At 39.9% G+C, this 22036-nt stretch overlaps 1 protein-coding gene across 1 annotated transcript; it reads right to left on the minus strand.

The window, feature by feature from the left end:
- Nucleotides 1–835: 835 nt before the first annotated feature.
- On the minus strand, nt 836–7403 carry LOC308310053 (mothers against decapentaplegic homolog 4-like). The gene is made up of 11 exons (XM_080756101.1): nt 7047–7403; nt 5674–6037; nt 5355–5529; nt 5194–5223; nt 4908–5111; nt 4474–4581; nt 3894–3944; nt 3587–3770; nt 3296–3464; nt 2888–3026; nt 836–2159 (listed from the first exon to the last, which is right to left on the minus strand). Exons 2-11 carry the CDS (start codon nt 5911–5913, stop codon nt 1948–1950), a joined length of 1512 nt encoding a protein of 503 aa, XP_080612227.1. The 5' UTR covers nt 5914–6037; nt 7047–7403; the 3' UTR covers nt 836–1947.
- Between the last annotated feature and the right edge of the window lie 14633 nt (nt 7404–22036).

Below are 22036 nucleotides of genomic sequence, written 5' to 3' on the forward strand. Positions count from 1 at the left end.
ATAACTTCATTCAGATTTATTTATTTTTATTTCATTTTCCAGATTTTTTTTTCTTCTTTTTTTTTAGATTTTCATTGGTGGGCCAGTCATAATGGTCCCGCGGGCCTGATGTGGCCCGCGGGCCTGAGGTTGAGTATCACTGCCATAAGTGCCCTTTCAGTGCCCAACACACTGTGGCCCTTATCAAGAACATTTAACAAATAGTAACTTATTTCACTATCATAATTATCATTAAAATGAGCTGTCTGGAAGTCAGTTTGTTTCACTTTTTGTTTGATGCAGTGATGTCAAGTGCCCTCCCACCTCGTTTATCTTGCAGCTGCATTGCAAACAACTCGACAGGCACTTTAATAGCAAGCATGGTAAATTCACTCACCCATTGACAGTTTTGTGCAGATTAGCTACGAAACTGAGATGTGTTCATTTCATGAGCTTTTGTCAGCTTGGTTTGTACAGAGTGAGGCAAATTGTTTCCTCACATTTCCAATCATGTGATAATTAAGTAAACAGGCTCATGGCTTTGGTTTGGCCTCATCTTATTAAAGTTAACATGTTAGGCTGTTTGTGGAAATTGTGGTAGAGAACTAGAGATACAGGAGGCAAATATAGGGGTCAATAGCAGGAATGACATGGTATTGTGGAAAATCTTGCTTCCATTATGTATTACATTACTAGGCACATGAGCGACCAGCCCCCCTCCCCCAAAAAATAAATATTGACACAATATCAATGTGCCCTTCCAGTTGTCTCTTCACGACCATACAGTGTAAATCAACTAGCTTTCATTCAAACATACATACGGTAATGACCAACATCATTCAAACTTGGTATGTCCAACACTAGAGTCCTACAGTGCAGTGTAAACCAACTAACTTTTATTCAAAGTAAACATTCATAAATAATGACCAACATCATTAAAACTCAGTATATATTCAGAAAGTATAACATACATTGTATAATTAAGATATAGACTAAGCACTTGATTTCCTTAAATCTTTACAGAACTTTAAGTTTGAATTGTTGTCACCCATTGGGTTCATCATTGAAAAGGGTAGCAAAAAATATAAAAGTAAAGTCCCAAATATTAATATTTTCCGAACAAGAGGAGCACAAAGTGATCAAGTCTGCAATCTGATAAATTGTATTCACTTTTCATAGCATCACTATGGCTTTCAATTCTTCCCGTTACTGGAATCCACCAGAACTGGAACAGTGAATTATTTAAACCACCATACTCAAATGTTGAATGGATAACCATGAGGCATCTCACCCGACACAATCTTAACACTAGCAGATAACATATAATATATATATATATATATGTAATAGACACCCACAAAAGACTATGACCACATACTGGTGGGGGAAAAAAAGATTATATAAAGTGCTAACAAATGCTATAAGACAATCTAATAAACATGGCAGTCGATAATGTGTTATTATATCACTAATACACTAAATGGGGAAATGTTTTCATTTATAACAAATTAATCACAATACTTTATCAACAGCCCTGGCTGGTTGATAAATTAAACTGTTACTTGTGGTATTGGAAGACAAGCTGGGGTTGTTTAGAATTGGGCATTTGAATTGCTCCACAATTCACTTAACATTTTCTGGAACTATTTAAGACAAAGTACAAATAAAAAACTTGACAGCCTTGACAAATTATTTAATGGTAATATAAAGTAGCTGCAGTACAATTTTACAATAAAATGGAGATTACATGATTTTACGTGAAGAAAAACAAAATTCAACTCTCACAAAGTCATACTCATATCATCACCAATGAGTGAGGATTAATATCCCCCCCCCCCCCCCCCCATGTTCCTGTCCAACATCCAATTCCCCCCATGCAGTCCAATGGTTGCAGTGCTCTTTAAGAACGCCCGTCCTGCAGGTACTGTACATCGTGTCTTAATGTTTGCAGTTGCCTTATACAGTACCTCAATCAAGAGGTTGCGGGTCAGCTATGGGCATGGTATGCAGAACTTCATCCAGGAGCTGCAGAGCTCGGTGTAAATGGATTTCAATCCAGCATGGGGTCTCTTTGATGCTCTGCCGTGGATAGTCCGGTCCCCAGCCCTTCACAAAGCTCATCCGCAGGATACACAGCCTGCGCAGGTCGTCCACACCGATACCTGCAGCTGCAGACAAACCTAGAACAAAATGACAGTGTTAGTTTAGCACTGCAGGGCCAACTCTCAAGTTAACAGTGGTGTAGATTGTCACAATCACAGGCCCATTATTAGTACAGTTGAGACTTCAGACATTCATAGACATTTAGTAATCACTACTTTGGTCAAATCTTAAAAAGAAAAGATCAAAATTGAGATCTACCACTCAAACCACTCAGTTGATTGTGAATGGTGTAACACGTACTGTCATTTAGCCATCCTTTGATGGATTTGCATGCATTTTGGAATGAATATTCCTAATAAGAGGCCCCAAGGTTTTTGAAAACAAGCAGAATCATTAGACATTATGTAATGTCCACACCGACATGCATCTATCATAAAATAATCCATGTGATAACGAGCAAAGGATTGTGGATGTGACAATCACAACAAATTCACAGGACCGTGCTCACGTAAATACTCTCCGAGCAAAAACGCAGGTCTCATTGAAAATGAACTATAGGTGCGTTTTATCGCTCCCCGTTTGCAAGGCCCTTTATACTTCTTGGAACACACATTCACATTAATATCTATCATTGTGCCTGCCTAATGGTATGTGTCTGACAGACCATCTGACATCGATTCGACATGGCAGAAGAAGAAATGCTATAGAATTTTAGTCTTATTTAATTTTTACCCTGGCACTCCAGGGTAACTAATAGGGCATAACAGGGCGAATAATAGGGCTTAAGTGGTTCTGGGACACTCACTGATGGCTGGGGCGATGCCTCCCACAGAGCCTGGCCCTGGAATGTTCCCAGCCACTGCTGCTGCCTGGGCTGCAGCTGCTGCCTGGGCTGTTGCTGCCTGCTGCTGCATCTGCCTGTGGCACTGACGCAAGTCAAATACCTAGAACACAGGAAGAAAGCTCAGGACTGATGACAAGACAAAAGACGGAACAAGAACTGATGACGGTACTGTTGCTACCCATGGTTACACATGGAAGTTACGCTGGCTTGAGCAGTTAGTAGTACAGCACCGACTACTAGAGGAGAGGGTCCTATAAGTCCACAAGCAGGGCTTCCCAGTACTTTACTATAGGCCTGGGCCAGGAGGATTTCTGGATGCCCAGATGTTGCATTGTTTTTTTTCTGGATAAAGAGTTTATCAATCTTCACCTTAATGTAAGCGCTGGGATAGATCTTGTGAACTGCATCACCAGGGGCACGTCCAGCTTCTCGATCCAAGTAGTAACTCTGCACAAACACTGCATGATCACTCAGGCAGCGAACCCAAACATCTCCCTCTCCTTTACACTCCAGTTGCACACCTTTACCAATGTGGAGCCTGGGAAGACAAATGTGGCAGTGAATGAAACACATGGCAATGATATATAGTACCGGTATATTGTTTTTTAAGGAGACAAATGCACATATATCAGACCCTTCTAACAGAATGAGGCCGAGTACCTGGCTCTCTCAATATTCTCTGTCCTGTGGACATTGCTCAGCTGGCCCAAGCAGAATCGATCCCCTCCCGAAGGGTCCACATAGCCATCCACCGTCACTACTGGGCAGGTGGCGGGCACCTTGAATGTCTCTCCTACTTGGACATCCATCTCAAAGTAAGCAATTGAGCACCAGTAATCAGGAGCTAGAGCAAAGAAAACAAACCCCTTTAGAATCAATAACCTTGACAAAGCAGCAAAATTCTAGTTTGTAAAGAGAATATATATGTATTGTGTGCCATCTAGAGCTCAGTCAGTAGCGTTCATACCTGGGTGATTCGATATAGGAGGCTGAAATGCAAGCTCATTGGCAACTGGCCCTGAAAAAATACAAAAGCACATTCACGAAACCACTTATGCAGTATACTTAGTTGACTGAGTCCCTCAGAGCCTCGGAGGTTTATACTAGGCCTCCTACTGTTTTCATTCTAAACTAAATATCTTTGGCGAGAATAGCCGAACGGTTGGTTGCATAATTGCATTGCAGCGTGTTGTAATGTATCGTGAGCTGCTATGGCCAGCCATATTTGTATTTTATATCTTCTGTTCTTTGCGACGCCGTCTCCCATGTTACTGGCGTGCGTGTTAGAAATTGTGAGATTAGACAAACATTTAGTTTGTCATATCTGCAGTGGAAAACAAAGCTACTTGAGGTGAGTCGAAATGGGCCGGTTCTATGCAATGGAAAAGCACCATGAAGTTTGTTTTGCGGATATTAAATCATGTAGTAAGCGACAAAAAGCCACATGACAAAAAGGCTGATATACAGTTGTTAAGGCTCACAGAAACAAATCCATTGTGTGACGACTATACAGTTGGAAATGCCAGATAAGGAGTAAGGACACTCACAGTAATGTCCCGTGTGAACCATGGGTTGGTGGTGCTGAAGATGCCCATTCTGGTGCTGCGGCACAGTAGGGGTGAAACTACTGTTTCTGCTCCAGTTGGGGTTGGAATCTGAAATAGAATTATAGACTAGTTAAAAGATTCTACACTTTCAAGCTTTAAAATAATAACTTAAATACTGTCCCTGAAGAAACAGTGGGCTTGAGTAGCTCTCTACTCGATGATGTACTATATTGAGCCACGTGGCATCACAGCTCCCCATCCTCTGTCTTCCTATTGGTTGACCGTTGACCCACATGACGTCACAGCCCCGGGAATAATTACGATAACAATAGTGGACTTGCTAAGTCGAGCCCACAATAATAATTTGTTCTCAGATTGAAGAGACCACATGTTGTAGAATCCCTCCTCATAAGCCTAATCATGTTGTATCTTACTTGAGGGCCCAGCGGTGATGCTAGAAAAAGCCAAGTTAGAGGCTGAGCTGCTGCCTTCAGGTGGGGGAAGCAAAGTTGGGGTGCCGAAGCTGTCCTGGGGACCTGGCCTTGATGGGGGATGCTGGATGGTCTGCAGGTGACTCTCAGCGCTGGAGTGAGATTGCTGGTTGTCAAAGTCATATTCATCCTTAACCATGAGGGGTCCTATCAGGACAAAAAGTGTAGGTTAGGTGACTATTCCATAGAATGACCATGGTGAATAATGCCTACCCAGGTTCTTCCTTACCTGAGCCTGAAAGGGTCAGTCCTGATAGGTCTGTGTGAATAAGATAAATATATTACCGGTATGTATTTGGTTGCATCTGTGCTTTTTTTAACCTGTAAATACCATAGTTCAAATAATCAGAGCCCTCTGTGACAATACAAAAACGATGATTTCCTACTCACCAATTCCTGGTGAAACAACTCTCTCGTAGTGGTATGGGTTGACGCAAACATTGTCACATTTCAGGTCAAAGGCAAACTGGCAGTATTTCACTTGCTTTAACTCGTTCTTGTGTAGATCAGGCCATCGCCAAAGTCGAGCATAGACAACGTGGGGAAAGCCTTTGCGCCCAGCAATCTGACAGTGCAGACAGACCGCAATATCTCAAAATTTGCCCAAACGCTTTTCTTTACAATGTAATATGTAAAATATTTATTGTTTATTTAACTCAAGAGTTAAATTAAAATTACACATGCACGTAATATACCACTAAAGCTATACCTGTAGTCGTCCGTCCAGGGTGCGCTGAATGGTCACACACTTGCTAGGATGAGCTCCATTGGTAGTGATGGCTGTAATCAGGGAATCCAACTCATCTTTTTTCTCCTTCAGTTTCTTGACGAGGCTTTCAATGGCTCGCTTTGCAAAGCTTTCACTCTCTCCTCCCTGTCTGTGGCACATCAGGCTGTGCACAATGCTCAAGCAGGCATCATTACTTGTGGGAGTGTTTGTGATCGACATAATAGCTCCTTAAAAGTTACTATCCTAGAGAGGACCTTCACTTATGTCCTGGCCCTTTTCCAGGTCAGATATGTTGAGATGAAACTACGTAGTGTAGGAATGATATTACCATAGGCTTCGCAATCTGAAACAGAAGAAAAGCAGTTACCTAGGACAGTGGTTCTCAAGATGGCTTCCGGGGACCCCCATGGGTCCATGAGGGGGTTTCAGGGGGTCCTCAGCTAAATTAGCTAATATATAGTAGTATAAAAATCAGTTTACCACAGTAACCCTATATACACACACAGGCTATTTAAAAAATGTCTGATCTACATGTGAGCTTGGAAAAATAATAAATACAATACAAAAAAGATTGTGTACACAATATTTTCAGATGGAGTCCGCAGCTACAAATACAATGTGTAGGTCAAAGGCAAATTGACAACCAGACCATGACCATCAGGTCTGTTGATGGTCCATAAAAAACAAATAAAATAAAAACTATGTAGGCCTACAACAGCAGTCAAAATTGTCACTGTATGGTGCTTTAAACACAAGATAAAATGTGATTACATTCAATTAAAAACTCATGGAAAAATCCTCAAATAAACACACAAATAAAACCTGTGAAATAGTAATGCGTGCATATTGATTGGCCAGTGGCTGATGGATTATACATTTTATCACATTTACTATTTTATTTTAAATGACAAAACAAATCTTTTGTGGTTGATGAAGAGAGAGAAGACAACCTCAGCAATTGGCTGTCAACACTAAAATGTTACTTCACTACTTTAGCATTCAGTTCATTTTTGTAGTCGTTATTTTTCTCATTTGGTCAAAATTATGTGAAAACTAGCTTATTTGTGCGACATCTCAAATAAATGTACACTTCTTGGGCAATCGATTCAAAAGCACATCGATGCAAAGGAGTGTTATAATCGTTCACAGCTGTGGATTGTGTGATGCACGTAAGTTTATGATACAACGATGATCATAATGCACGTAGCTCTAGCCTCTAACTAAAAGGCAATTAAATTACATGTACACATATGTTTGCTGTTCATGTAGCCTACGTAACTACGTTACACAATCTCATTTAGCTCGCATTTATGTAAAATGAAATGTCTTAATTACGTCAGTTTGAGACTTACACAAACGCCTCCAGAGTAATGTTTACAGTCAGTAGCAGAATATTTGTTGTTGTATTTATCACACTGTATGAATAAAAAAAAAATGCTATCACTCGATAGCTTTAGCTAGCTAGCATAATAAGCTAACAACAAGAAGACATGCAGCAACTTCTCCAGCCTACAGATAGATAGTCTTCCTCATTAGGCTATGTGCCAGATGTCTTGCTAATTCAATAAAATACAAAACACATTTTAATGTTTTGCTCGAATAGGTTATTCTGCAAAAAGACACAATAACTACGCAGATTATAGTTGGCCAAGAAAATAAACAACACCCTGCGTTAAATCCGAAGGGTGGTTATTATACTTCGTCGTACTATACCAGTGTGTCGCGCGCCGAAAACTGCTGATCTACAAGCTCACGATGCGTCACGTCCGCCACGCAATGTGAGCTTGTAGCTCTTTTCGGCGCGCGACACTGTTCTACGACGGAGCATAAATTGAGCACAACTGCGCATGTGCGCGTGAAATTTAATTCCATCCACCCATGGCTCTCTCTGACTAGAGTGTTTGTGGTCTGTGACTGTTAAAGAATGAGATGTTTTATTTGGTCATTAACAAATATTTGTCACCAAATAGTCTAATTTAATATGTTGGAATAAGCCACTGCCCCTGTACTGTATTGTACCCATGCGCTCAGATTTGGAAAATATTGGAGTCATCGCTGACGCTGATGATCACAAACAACGTACATCTTCAGGTATTAAACAGTTAAATGGCCACCATCCAATTTCCATGCTTGTCAAAAGTGACAAATTAGTTTCTTTGTTCGCCTGTTTATGCCAGCTATTCATTCTGACATGAAATATAAAACAGTCCATCCATCATCATAGCAGTAGCCATAGTAGCAATAGTAGCCATATAGGCTACTTTCACTATAGTTGGCATTCTGTATCTAAAGTGGATAATGTGCTTAAAATAAGTAAGGTAAGGTCATTTTATTTATAAAGCGCCTTTCAAAAACAATTGTTACAAGGTGCAAACAAAAACAAAACATTCAGAAATAAACTGGAAACTGGAAAAAATTGATATAGGCAGGGCATAGAAATGAACAAAACTAAATAATAAACGAAATAAGCACTATAGCAAACAAATGTTTACGGTACAAATGAGTTTTTAGCAGCTTTTTGAAGTTATCGACTGAGTCTGACTCGGTAAAGTAGAGGTTTTAAGTAAGGTAGTAGTCTAAGTCATGTGTGCTGGTAGCCCCGCAAGCAGAACCCGAATGTAGTAAAGTGTCTGACACTTTTATGACTTTACTGCATTGGGTCCTGCTTCAAGTGGGGCTGTCGCCAGTTACGCACAAACAAATACAATGTAACACGCCATGAGACGGACTTCTGCGCGCTTTGACCATGGTTATTCATGTATTGACTTACGAATGTGCGAACTATAAGTACCTTACATACCATACCGACACATCTCCTGTGTCGCGGAAGCCGTTAAGTATTTTTAATCCATGATTGATTAAAAATGTTGCTTCTTCCTACCTTGTTTATTGACACCTCATTGTACCGCCTATCTGGCTAGCTAGTGGTGCTACAGCTATGACGGAGCAGATCAAAGGCAGGGACATAGCCCGCAAAGCCAACCGCACATCGGGAGGCGGTACAAGAAACGGTAAATAAACAAGAAGAAATCAAAGCGACATTTTTAATCAAACATGGATTAAAAATACTTAACGGCTTCCGCGACACAGGAGATTTTATCAGAGGTATGTAAGGTACTTATAGTTCGCACATCCGTAAACAAACACAATAAAAAGCGTCCTAATTCCGCGCCGATGGACTAAACGATGAGTGTGTGTATATCCGCGTCCCAACAATCGCATTGAAAAATCTTAGCTTGACCAGGAACCCTACGGGTCAGCCCGGTTCGGTTCGGATTGGGCTGACCCAGGGGGTTCCGAGAGGGGCTAGTGTGCTGGGGGCTACAAATGCAAAAGCTTGATCACCTTTAGTTCTCAGCTTGGTAGGGGGGACAGTGAGATTCTCACATTTACCCTGGGGTGCACCAATTCAGTTAAATAAATTGGTCCCAGCCCATGAAGAGATTTATAATTAATTAATAAAACCAATTCTGGAGTCAATTGGTAGCCAGTGTAAGGCAGCAAGCACAGGTGTAATATGTGTTTGTTAAAAGTCTAGCAGCTGCATTCTGCACAAGCTGGAGGTGTTGTATAGAAGAGTGAGTTTTCCCAGGTCTTGTGGTGTAAAGCAGGTGTTCCCAAACTTTTTTGGACCAGGTACCCCTTTTGGGGTAGATATTTGTCCAGGTACCCCCTCATCCTCGCAACACGGATAACAATATATTTACAACCACAAGCAGTGTTTCCTGCAGGAAAAAGCTTTGGCATGGTGCTGGGCACAGGCCGCAATTTTGATTAATGAATTAATTTGATTCATTAATTAATAAGATTAATACATTAAGATTAATTTGTATTATTGCTCTTGTATTGCTATTGGAGACACTGGGGGGACACTGGGCAGGCACTGAGGAGGCACTGGGGAGGCACTCAGGGGCACACTGGGGAGGCACTCGGGGGGCACACTGGGGAGGCATTGGGGAGGCACTCAGGGGGACACTTAGCCCCTCTCGGAACCCCCTGGGTCAGCCCAATCCGAACCGAACCGGGCTGACCCGTAGGGTTCCTGGTCAAGCTAAGATTTTTCAATGCGATTGTTGGGACGCGGATATACACAAACTCATCGTTTAGTCCATCGGCGCGGAATTAGGACGCTTTTTATTGTGTTTGTTTACTGATGTGCGAACTATAAGTACCTTACATACCTCTGATAAAATCTCCTGTGTCGCGGAAGCCGTTAAGTATTTTTAATCCATGTTTGATTAAAAATGTCGCTTTGATTTCTTCTTGTTTATTTACCGTTTATTGTACCGCCTCTCGATGTGCGGTTGGCTTTGCGGGCTATGTCCCTTCCTCTGATCTGCTCCGTCATAGCTGTAGCACCACTAGCTAGCCAGATAGGCGGTACAATGAGGTGTCAATAAACAAGGTAGGAAGAAGCGACATTTTTAATCAATCATGGATTAAAAATACTTAACGGCTTCCGCGACACAGGAGATGTGTCGGTATGGTATGTAAGGTACTTATAGTTCGCACATTCGTAAGTCAATACATGAATAACCATGGTAAAAGCGCGCAGAAGTCCGTCTCATGGAGTGTTTACATTGTATTTGTTTGTGCGTAACTGGCGACAGCCCCACGTGAAGCAGGACCCAATGCAGTAAAGTCTTAAAAGTGTCAGAAACTTTACTACATTCGGGTTCTGCTTGCGGGGCTAGGGGACACTGGGGAGGCACTCAGGGGGACACTGTCTAAATGTATACGTCTAAATGTAGACGTCTAAATGTATACGTTTAAATGTTGTCGTTTAAATGTAGACGTCTAAATGTAGACGTTTAAATGTAGACGTTTAAATGTAGACGTCTAAATGTAGACGTCTAAATGTGTACGTCTTCTCTTATGGGGGTCCCTGGCATATATTTTCAAATGGGGATCCACGGGCTAAGTAGTGTCAATTTGGGGGTCCTTGACATGAAAAAGTTTGGGAACCACTGCTTTAAACACTTTAGCACTTTATGAACATGAACAAAATAGATGGGTCCCCCCTGGAACTCCCTCAGGTACCCCTGGGGGTCCCCGGACCCCACTTTGGGAACCACTGGTGTAAAGTATAAAGTCTGCCAATACAAGCACACACTGAAAGGAGCTGAACCTCAGGCCTTTTGAGTAGGCTACTCTTTGAGGTCTCTCTCCCTTTGGGATGAGATAGGACAGCTTCACATACCAAAATTGAAACAACTTCTGGAAGGTCAACAATACCTAGTAGGAAGGTGTAAAATTAGTGTTTGAGAGATTTGCCTATATCTTTGTTCTTCATTATGAAAGACATACATTCTAATGCATTTTCAGGTTTGTGTGTGTGTGCCAGTGTGTGCATTAGAAGGCCTATCTTATGCAATGCCAAATATTGTGAACATAGTAGCCTTCATTACTTTATCTGTAGGCTATGAGTGAACTGAAGTAAGTGAAGGTTTTACTAATGCATACTATGTCTAATTATTTTATGTAACAGAATGCAGTCCATTTCTGAGCTGGATTTGTCCTTGAGCATGGCCCTCGTTTTGACATTTTACAACACAGTAAGTTTACTCTCTTTAAGTTCAATTAAATCCTGAGGATTGTCAGAGTTGTATATTTATGATCTTTGTGCACAACAACTTTGTCTATCGATCACTGTATTTATTTTATACGGTAGCGTCTCACTGTTACAAATTGGCAAAATGAAGGTTTTTAGTATTACCGTAGCCTACCGTTGAAGCCGGTCTCAACACACATTTGATTCCTATAATTCTTAACATGCCAATGTCAGTAGACTTTCTAAACGCCACAAAATGAACATTGTAGTGGCCTCTGACACTGATTTTTTCACAAACTGGCTTTCCATGTTTTCACACCTTTACTTACAAATGTAAAACCTGCATGGGAGTCGTTCAGCAAACCAATTAGGTGTAGTTGACTAATATCAGTCTCATGGCAATCTGGGAACCCCTCTGGGGCCCGGGGTCATCTCCTTTTTTTGTGTAGAAACAGGAACTCTGTTTGGCTGGCTCCACCCCTTTCTTAGTCCACTTCCTCCCGAGTGCTTTTGTGTTTATTCCTACTAACAACAACACTACATGTTTAGGGCAGGGGTGCTGTCTGATTTCAGCTGAAATCTGTTTTGAGAGAGTCTCATAGTAATCCGTGTCAGCTTAGACACGACCCCCCTTCAATATGAGCCAACTATAATTTACAGTTACAATTCACAACTATTATGGCTTTTGTGCTAGATGCAATTTGGGATTTGTTTGTTCAGTGGTTCTCAACCTTTTCAGGCCGTGGCCCCCCAAAATAATCACATTTATTTTGAACTGATGAGCAGTAGCACTTGAAATGTAGAGTTGAGGCATTCGATTTACGGTGCTATGACTCGGTTCCACAGATACATATCGTGATCTTGGCCTCGACAGTAGTTGTTCAGGGATTGCAGTATATCATTCCCATTCATTCTCCAAACTAATTTTCCAGTGAATGTTCTTTGGCCAGGTCAATTATTTAACAGGATTATTTATCACATGAATCCTCATAATCAGCTGGTGAAAGTGGGCGAACATTCGGTCACAACACGCTTGTAGATTGGCTATTTTGTTCTGTACAATGAAGTATTTAGGGTTTATATGGTTAACTAACATGATTTTCTGCATTGCACCACTCTGTCCCATGCCCTGTGATTTCTAATGGGGGGCCCTGGATATAACTGTATTTAATAATGTTTATTAATTAGTACAAATTCATTATTTATATTAATTATTTAGTTATTTGTCGCTTATCTATTTATCTATTTATTTATGTATCTTGTCCACAAAGCGGACCTTGATGAAATATTCAATAGCTCCTCCATGTAGAAGAAATAGTTCTGTGAGACATCACCTGAGTGGCTGTGGCATTATGGTGCAAATGCATCATTTTGATGGAAGTAAAACGCTTTCCTCCATGTGCAACATATTTTCTATGTTGCATTGTCTCCCCCTAGTGGTTTTAATCCATCCTGTAGCAATAGCATTATTTATCAATCTGTGACAGTCACCCAAGGGAATGAAATGTGTTGTTTGTCATTATTGAAGACCAGGACCTTCTGACTTCTTGGCTAACTACTGTAGGTTGCTCACCTGCGTGCATGCATGAATTCAATTCAACTTAGGAGTGAAAAAGGACACTAAATGAATGGATACAGCATAGTTCTCTCGTTTTCTTATACAGTAATGTTGAAGACAATAGATGTCAAGTAAGTTGTCAACTCACCGTATTACTTCATAGGTAGCATTAATCAGCAAATCTTATTTAGTGTGAGAATCAATTTGTAAGCCTAATCTTGGATGTATGTTGTGAAATTGCAAAAAATCTGATTTTGGTCGTTGAAGATAGATTTGGGAGCAAAGTGGTGGACACTTACAGTCAGACTTACAGATGGATGGACACACAGACAAGATGACCTAATAGAGGGACAGATAGTCACATAGACAAACGATCTATTATTGGAAAATATTAATATTCCAGATGGGGTGAAGTGTACATTTCTTTGAAGAAGATTCAAGCAAAAAAACAGAATAACAGCAGCGTAGCCCCAGACACTAGTCTATAAATCTTGCTACCCAGGGAAATATCACCTTTAATGCACCGGCTGGAAGATGACCCCTACTTCTTTTGACCCCAAACCCTTTCCTGTAACACCACCATATTAGGCCAACATTTCGACTTGCCCATCAGAGATCTCAAAATCTAGTGGTCAGATTCCCATTCCCATTTGCTGAGTGCATTCATGATTTGGTAATCCTATGGCTCTTCTAATGCTATGCCAAATCAAAATCTTGCTTTAATCCAGCCTTTACCCCCATGCGGCAGACATACAGACTGGGAAACCATGGGCGATAGTCTTTCTAGAGGTCGATTCTGTGGGCAGTCCCTCCCTTCTGTTTTCTCAAGAGTGAGCTTTTTTTATATACAGCCGGTATACATAAAAATGTTGCCATGGCGCTTCTAATTCATTTTAATTATCAACACATCTGTCATTCCATTGGTGTGAGAACGAAGTGTGTTATTGAATAATTACTTACTACATCACCTACAAGTGAAGAGCAAGGCATGCCAGTGGTAGGCTGTAGCTTCTCCCCAAACACCTCTACTCTCCCATGTAGTTAGGTCTCTCTTCCTTGCAACCATGGTTAAGATTCTAATGGATCTGAAGTCTTCTTCAGTGATGATGGAAAGACCCCCTCTCCCTAATTATGAAAGACATACATTCTAATGCATTTTCAGGTTTGTGTGTGTGTGCCAGTGTGTGCATTAGAAGGCCTATCTTATGCAATGCCAAATATTGTGAACATAGTAGCCTTCATTACTTTATCTGTAGGCTATGAGTGAACTGAAGTAAGTGAAGGTTTTACTAATGCATACTATGTCTAATTATTTTATGTGACAGAATGCAGTCCATTTCTGAGCTGGATTTGTCCTTGAGCATGGCCCTCGTTTTGACATTTTACAACACAGTAAGTTTACTCTCTTTAAGTTCAATTAAATCCTGAGGATTGTCAGAGTTGTATATTTATGATCTTTGTGCACAACAACTTTGTCTATCGATCACTGTATTTATTTTATACGGTAGCGTCTCACTGTTACAAATTGGCAAAATGAAGGTTTTTAGTATTACCGTAGCCTACCGTTGAAGCCGGTCTCAACACACATTTGATTCCTATAATTCTTAACATGCCAATGTCAGTAGACTTTCTAAACGCCACAAAATGAACATTGTAGTGGCCTCTGACACTGATTTTTTCACAAACTGGCTTTCCATGTTTTCACACCTTTACTTACAAATGTAAAACCTGCATGGGAGTCGTTCAGCAAACCAATTAGGTGTAGTTGACTAATATCAGTCTCATGGCAATCTGGGAACCCCTCTGGGGCCCGGGGTCATCTCCTTTTTTTGTGTAGAAACAGGAACTCTGTTTGGCTGGCTCCACCCCTTTCTTAGTCCACTTCCTCCCGAGTGCTTTTGTGTTTATTCCTACTAACAACAACACTACATGTTTAGGGCAGGGGTGCTGTCTGATTTCAGCTGAAATCTGTTTTGAGAGAGTCTCATAGTAATCCGTGTCAGCTTAGACACCGACCCCCCTTCAATATGAGCCAACTATAATTTACAGTTACAATTCACAACTATTATGGCTTTTGTGCTAGATGCAATTTGGGATTTGTTTGTTCAGTGGTTCTCAACCTTTTCAGGCCGTGGCCCCTCAAAATAATCACATTTATTTTGAACTGATGAGCAGTAGCACTTGAAATGTAGAGTTGAGGCATTCGATTTACGATGCTATGACTCGGTTCCACAGATACATATCGTGATCTTGGCCTCGACAGTAGTTGTTCAGGGATTGCAGTATATCATTCCCATTCATTCTCCAAACTAATTTTCCAGTGAATGTTCTTTGGCCAGGTCAATTATTTAACAGGATTATTTATCACATGAATCCTCATAATCAGCTGGTGAAAGTGGGCGAACATTCGGTCACAACACGCTTGTAGATTGGCTATTTTGTTCTGTACAATGAAGTATTTAGGGTTTATATGGTTAACTAACATGATTTTCTGCATTGTACCACTCTGTCCCATGCCCTGTGATTTCTAATGGGGGGCCCTGGATATAACTGTATTTAATAATGTTTATTAATTAGTACAAATTAATTATTTATATTAATTTTTTAGTTATTTGTCGCTTATCTATTTATCTATTTATTTATGTATCTTGTCCACAAAGCGGACCTTGATGAAATATTCAATAGCTCCTCCATGTAGAAGAAATAGTTCTGTGAGACATCACCTGAGTGGCTGTGGCATTATGGTGCAAATGCATCATTTTGATGGAAGTAAAACGCTTTCCTCCATGTGCAACATATTTTCTATGTTGCATTGTCTCCCCCTAGTGGTTTTAATCCATCCTGTAGCAATAGCATTATTTATCAATCTGTGACAGTCACCCAAGGGAATGAAATGTGTTGATTGTCATGATTGAAGACCAGGACCTTCTGACTTCTTGGCTAACTACTGTAGGTTGCTCACCTGCGTGCATGCATGAATTCAATTCAACTTAGGAGTGAAAAAGGACACTAAATGAATGGATACAGCATAGTTCTCTCGTTTTCTTATACAGTAATGTTGAAGACAATAGATGTCAAGTAAGTTGTCAACTCACCGTATTACTTCATAGGTAGCATTAATCAGCAAATCTTATTTAGTGTGAGAATCAATTTGTAAGCCTAATCTTGGATGTATGTTGTGAAATTGCAAAAAATCTGATTTTGGTCGTTGAAGATAGATTTGGGAGCAAAGTGGTGGACACTTACAGTCAGACTTACAGATGGATGGACACACAGACAAGATGACCTAATAGAGGGACAGATAGTCACATAGACAAACGATCTATTATTGGAAAATATTAATATTCCAGATGGGGTGAAGTGTACATTTCTTTGAAGAAGATTCAAGCAAAAAAACAGAATAACAGCAGCGTAGCCCCAGACACTAGTCTATAAATCTTGCTACCCAGGGAAATATCACCTTTAATGCACCGGCTGGAAGATGACCCCTACTTCTTTTGACCCCAAACCCTTTCCTGTAACACCACCATATTAGGCCAACATTTCGACTTGCCCATCAGAGATCTCAAAATCTAGTGGTCAGATTCCCATTCCCATTTGCTGAGTGCATTCATGATTTGGTAATCCTATGGCTCTTCTAATGCTATGCCAAATCAAAATCTTGCTTTAATCCAGCCTTTACCCCCATGCGGCAGACATACAGACAAGTTAATTTGCTGGGAAACCATGGGCGATAGTCTTTCTAGAGGTCGATTCTGTGGGCAGTCCCTCCCTTCTGTTTTCTCAAGAGTGAGCTTTTTTTATATACAGCCGGTATACATAAAAATGTTGCCATGGCGCTTCTAATTCATTTTAATTATCAACACATCTGTCATTCCATTGGTGTGAGAACGAAGTGTTTTATTGAAGAATTACTTACTACATCACCTACAAGTGAAGAGCAAGGCATGCCAGTGGTAGGCTGTAGCTTCTCCCCAAACACCTCTACTCTCCCATGTAGTTAGGTCTCTCTTCCTTGCAACCATGGTTAAGATTCTAATGGATGGAAAGACCCCCTCTCCCTAATTATGAGAATTCTTTGATCATAAAAAACAACAACTCGGGGGCATGGTGGCACAGTTGGTAGTACTGTCGCCTCACAGCTAGAAGGTCCTGGGTTCGATTCCCGCTCGGGACACTGGGTGCTGGCGGCGTGTTTACTCCTCCGCGTCATCAGTGCCCATACCCGAGGCGGGGTTGGCGAAAGGGCCCTTCTGTGTGGAGTTTGCATGTTCTCCCCGTGTCCCCTAGGGTAGGTACCCCTACAAAAAACATGCAGTAATCCTGGTCTCTAAACTGCCTCCCCCTGGCCAGCTGGGGCGCCTGATGGAGGGGAAAGGAACTGGTTGGAATAACGTGTTCCTTCCATGCGCCACGTCCAACCAGGGAAACTCCCCCCTGTCAAGGAGCAACTTGGACACTCATGCATGAAGGAAGCATGAGTTCAAGTCCGTTGCTCTCCCCATGTCCCCCATATATGGGGACTTGGTTGGCGGAGGGTGTGTAGAGCCCAGGATCACATTAGATAATTGACACGGGTGAAAAATGGGTTACAAAAATCGTGGGATAAAAATTATAAAACAAAAAAATAATGTATTATTAGTACTCCTGTCCTTCACTCATCATTGAACAATCTGCCATATCAGTCTCTGCTTTTGCTCAAATTTGTCTATAGGATGTAAGTGGTGTATTCCCCTGTGATTTTCATAGAACTCTGTGAATCTAAACAATTAATTAAATAGTTACTTGGAATAGTGGCCATTGAAATATATTCCTCTGCTTCACATATTTTGAGATTCTCGAGATAGTGAGAGCTGAATATAAATGTGACATAATGTGGGGTTTTATTAATACGAGGTAAAAATTGTTTAACTAATCCAGGGATTAAATATGTAGTGTGTGTATATATATATATATATATATATATATATATATATATATATATATATACATACATACAAGAAAAACACATATTTTATAAATGTTCTATACTTTATTTAAAGTCTAATACTACATAACAGTATACTTGGAATTGGTAGATTATAATGTATTCACAGCACTGTAATGATGATAGTCAAGCCATATTATTTGTGTGTAAAGATAAAGACTGATTGCCTCTATAACCAGAGAAAAGGAAAAGGGAAATAACAGCCTTTATTTAATTTATGACCATAATCCATTTATTAATCTGAAGAAGCATTGAATTAATCACTCTCAATTTGTCTCTTTTTGTCCATGATTTTATGTGTAGCTATCAAAGTAGACACTGAAATGCAAGAACCAAGAAATATGACAAATACCGGTACTTACACAAAAAATAAAATTAACACACTCTACTGGAAATTTATAGGCCAAAATATTTTGGTGGAGCAAATATTGCCAAACCATATGATCATACAATAATGCCCCCGGTTAATTTAACTCTGTCGTGTATGGGTCAATTTGGAATATCTGTGTTTTGTGTCACCATTTCTGCCATTAGTTTCCCATCAATCTACATTGTTCATCTAAACTAAAGCACAATTCTTTGACTGATGTTGTGTTTACAGACAGAAATGCAATAGGTCTCTCAGTGCAATTCTAAAGGTCCAATGCCAAAACATTAATATTGCATATACTTTGATCAGCTGGCAGTGTTAGTTGTCATATTAGCTTATTTGTAAAGAGCTGGAAATCTACCTGCATAATAGTGTTGATTCCTGTTCTGATCTGTCTCCATTTCCTTTACTGTTCTGTTCATGACCATTTATGGAGAACTGCGTTCTTAATGTATCTTCTTTAATATTCTGTAATATTTGTACTCACAACTCATCCCAAATATGAATCACGCTCCTGCCACAGTCATTCCTCAGCAAGACAAGAGGACCTGAATGAGCATTATTTTAAACGAATATAATTTCTAAATTGGTAAAGGAATTACCTAACTGGAGACAAGGATAGCGCAAATAAGCATTTATAACTTTTAACTTTGCATCTAGTGGCTTTCAATATTCTAAATTGTTGACTGACACAGATCGTCTGTCTATAGTTCTCAAAACCTTGCACACTTGAAACATGTGTTTATCTCTTTTTAAACATTTTCACAGTCAATGAACACCTCTCCTCCTACATATACAATAGTATAATGAACACCTCTCCTCCTACATATACAATAGTATAATGAACACCTCTCCTCCTACATATACAATAATATAAAGAACACCTCTCCTCCTACATATACAATAATATAAAGAACACCTCTCCTCCTACATATACAATAATATAAAGAACACCTCTCCTCCTACATATACAATAATATAAAGAACACCTCTCCTCCTACATATACAATAATATAATGAACACCTCTCCTCCTACATATATAATAATATAAAGAACACCTCTCCTACATATACAACATAATGAACACCTCTTCTCCTATAGTCAGTTTGATAGTACATAATGCAGTTTAAGCAGAGTGATTATTCTCAGATCAAGGTGTGCTGGATATAACGGTCAGGTTTTGTGGATTACTGTTTTATTAAAGTCTGCCAAGCTGCAGATATGCCATGGATAACCTCAAACTTTAAGTATAAGGCACACATTGTTAATAATGGCCAACAATAGCAGAACTATTTTATTGCACAATATGCACAATTGAGTTGTAAAAAATATATAATAATAAAAAAGGGGGGAAAAAAAGAAAGTAACAGTTTAGACTCTGCAAATATCTGCGAATGACCTCCAATTAAATGAGTATCTTACCGAGTTAGGAGGTTCCACAACGTTGCTGTTATCTACTTCCTACTGTTGACAGCAGACGTTAGGTGATGATGTGACATGATTTTTTTTCCATTTGTTCTGTTGCTATGGCCTTGATAAGGGTCTGGAGTGTGCCTATGTTAGAAAAAGGAAGTGGGAGGGATCCAATGGCAGCAAGTAACCTAACGGCTGGTTTGCGTTGGAGACCAGGAATCTGACACCACCCTCTCTCGACTGTTGCCCACTTGGAGTGGCGTCTCATCCTGAGTGATGGTCTACAAGACTCCAGGCTCCCGACACCTTGTTATCACCATGGCATGGCCGGTACAGAGCGTGGCTCGCCTGGCATGTGACGATAGGAAGATGAGGGTGGGCTTGTGAGGAGAGCATGAATTGGTGGGAGCATTGTGATTATCCCTTATTTACTGTATACGAAAATAGATCCTGTACGTCTTATTTTCGGCACGCAACTTCTAAATGAATCAAGACTCTATTGATACAAATATACCCCAATGGGTGTGGTGAATTGTGTTTTCTGGAAACTTTACTTTCCTTTCTCAGGGAAACTCCCATTTTTAGGTTTAGCTCACAAGAGGTCTGACTCGTAGGAGTTGAAGCTATTAATGCATAGAGTAAAGATGGCACCTGTAGAATTGGATGATTTAGACAACAAGATTAAACTGTTTCCTTATATTAGAATCCTGTTCCGAAGGAATACCTACAGTGAAACAAATTTTCCAACTGCATACAAATATAACTTTTTTAATTTATTTCTTCTTCTTCCTGTATTTATTTTTATTTTTGTAACATTTGCCTTCTACATAGACAGTAGATTTTGTAGACATAGACATTTTTGGATTTTGTTCTCATTTTGCTATTTCTTTTGCAAAACAGACATAATTGCAAGATATTTCAAGTGGGATATTATATTTTTCATTACTCTGCAGTTGACAGACCTTACCTCACCACTATTTACATTGGACATTGCATAAGGATGTAGCAGCTAGCCTATACAGTACAGTACATTCTCCAATGTTTACAAGTCCAATCAGTCCTGTAATCCCTAACTATCTGGTTTGTATTTCAAGATTTAATATACTGTAAATATAACATTTAAGCGATTCTCATCTAACTATGAGCTATTAATATAATTAAGAAATCATTCATCACATTTACACTATAAAGTTGTCTAAAAATTACATTTTGTTCATTCTTAAGTTATACTGGATCATTGCTTTATAATGTAGCATCTTAAGCAGCCGTTACCAAAATGCAATGGAAATGGTAAATGGTGCATTTATATAGCGCCTCTTTACATAGATTGTGCGTTACATTCACCCATTCACGCACCGACGGCAGCGGAAAACCAACCTGCACATTGGGAGCAATTAGGGGTTCAGTGTCTTGCTCAAGGACACTTTGACACTAACTCTGGGGGAGCCCGGGTTCGAACTGGCAACCTTGCGGTTACCATCCGGCCACTCTAACCCTGATCCACCGCCAAAAGTATATGGAGATATACTTTTTATACAACCACAAATTCACAGCACAATGCACTTTCATATCTCATTTCCTGTACAATAGAATCATGACCCACATTTTTATTCATGTCTTTACCTTAAAGGACAACTTAAGTTTTTTCAACCAAGGTTCATGTTTTAGGTTGTTATTAGAGAAAGTAAAAGATGAGAGTTCATTTTTCTTCATTTGCTGCTTTCTTTCGTTTTAGGGATTTTAGCTGTTTTTGACAGGGGGGCGGGGGCATTCGAGCATGGGGCTAAATATGTATTTGTTTTACAAAATATTATGGCAATTTATTTTTTCATTATTTACTATAGTCCTAATAAACCCCAGGAAATTACATCTGGCCACAGAAGATCACAGGATCTACTGAATGTGAAGGAGGCCTACTGGGGGGAAGCCACACTGTGTCATAGGCTCAATATGTCAGTTTGACACATTCAGTAGATCTCGTGATCTTTTGTGGCCAAATGTAATTTCCTGGGGTATATTAGAACAATAGTAAATAAAATAAAAATAAATCTCTATAAAATTCTGTAAAAAGAATATATATTTAGCCCCATGCTCGAATGCCCCTGCCTCCCTGTCAAAAACCGCTAAAAACCCTAAAACGAAAGAAAGCAGCAAATGAAGAAAAATGAACACTCACCTTTTACTTTCTCTAATAACAACCTAAAACATGAACCTTGGTTGAAAAAAACTAAAGTTGTCCTTTAAATACTCCTGCTTGATTGATAGATAGATACAGTAGATAGATTGTTTGATTTAGAATAGACTATGCAAATGATTAAGCACGGGATTATGGTGTTGATTGGTATGTTATTAGTATTATAATTGTCTTCTCAGGTTGAGTTGTTTGAAATACCAGCAATTCTCAATTCGGCAATCAGTCCACAGTCTCTGCAGACTCAGACTCTGCAGTATCAGTTTTATGA

The sequence above is a fragment of the Protomyctophum bolini genome (assembly GCF_963924005.1).
Source record: "Protomyctophum bolini genome assembly, chromosome: 22".
In the NCBI taxonomy this organism is placed as follows: domain Eukaryota; kingdom Metazoa; phylum Chordata; class Actinopteri; order Myctophiformes; family Myctophidae; genus Protomyctophum; species Protomyctophum bolini.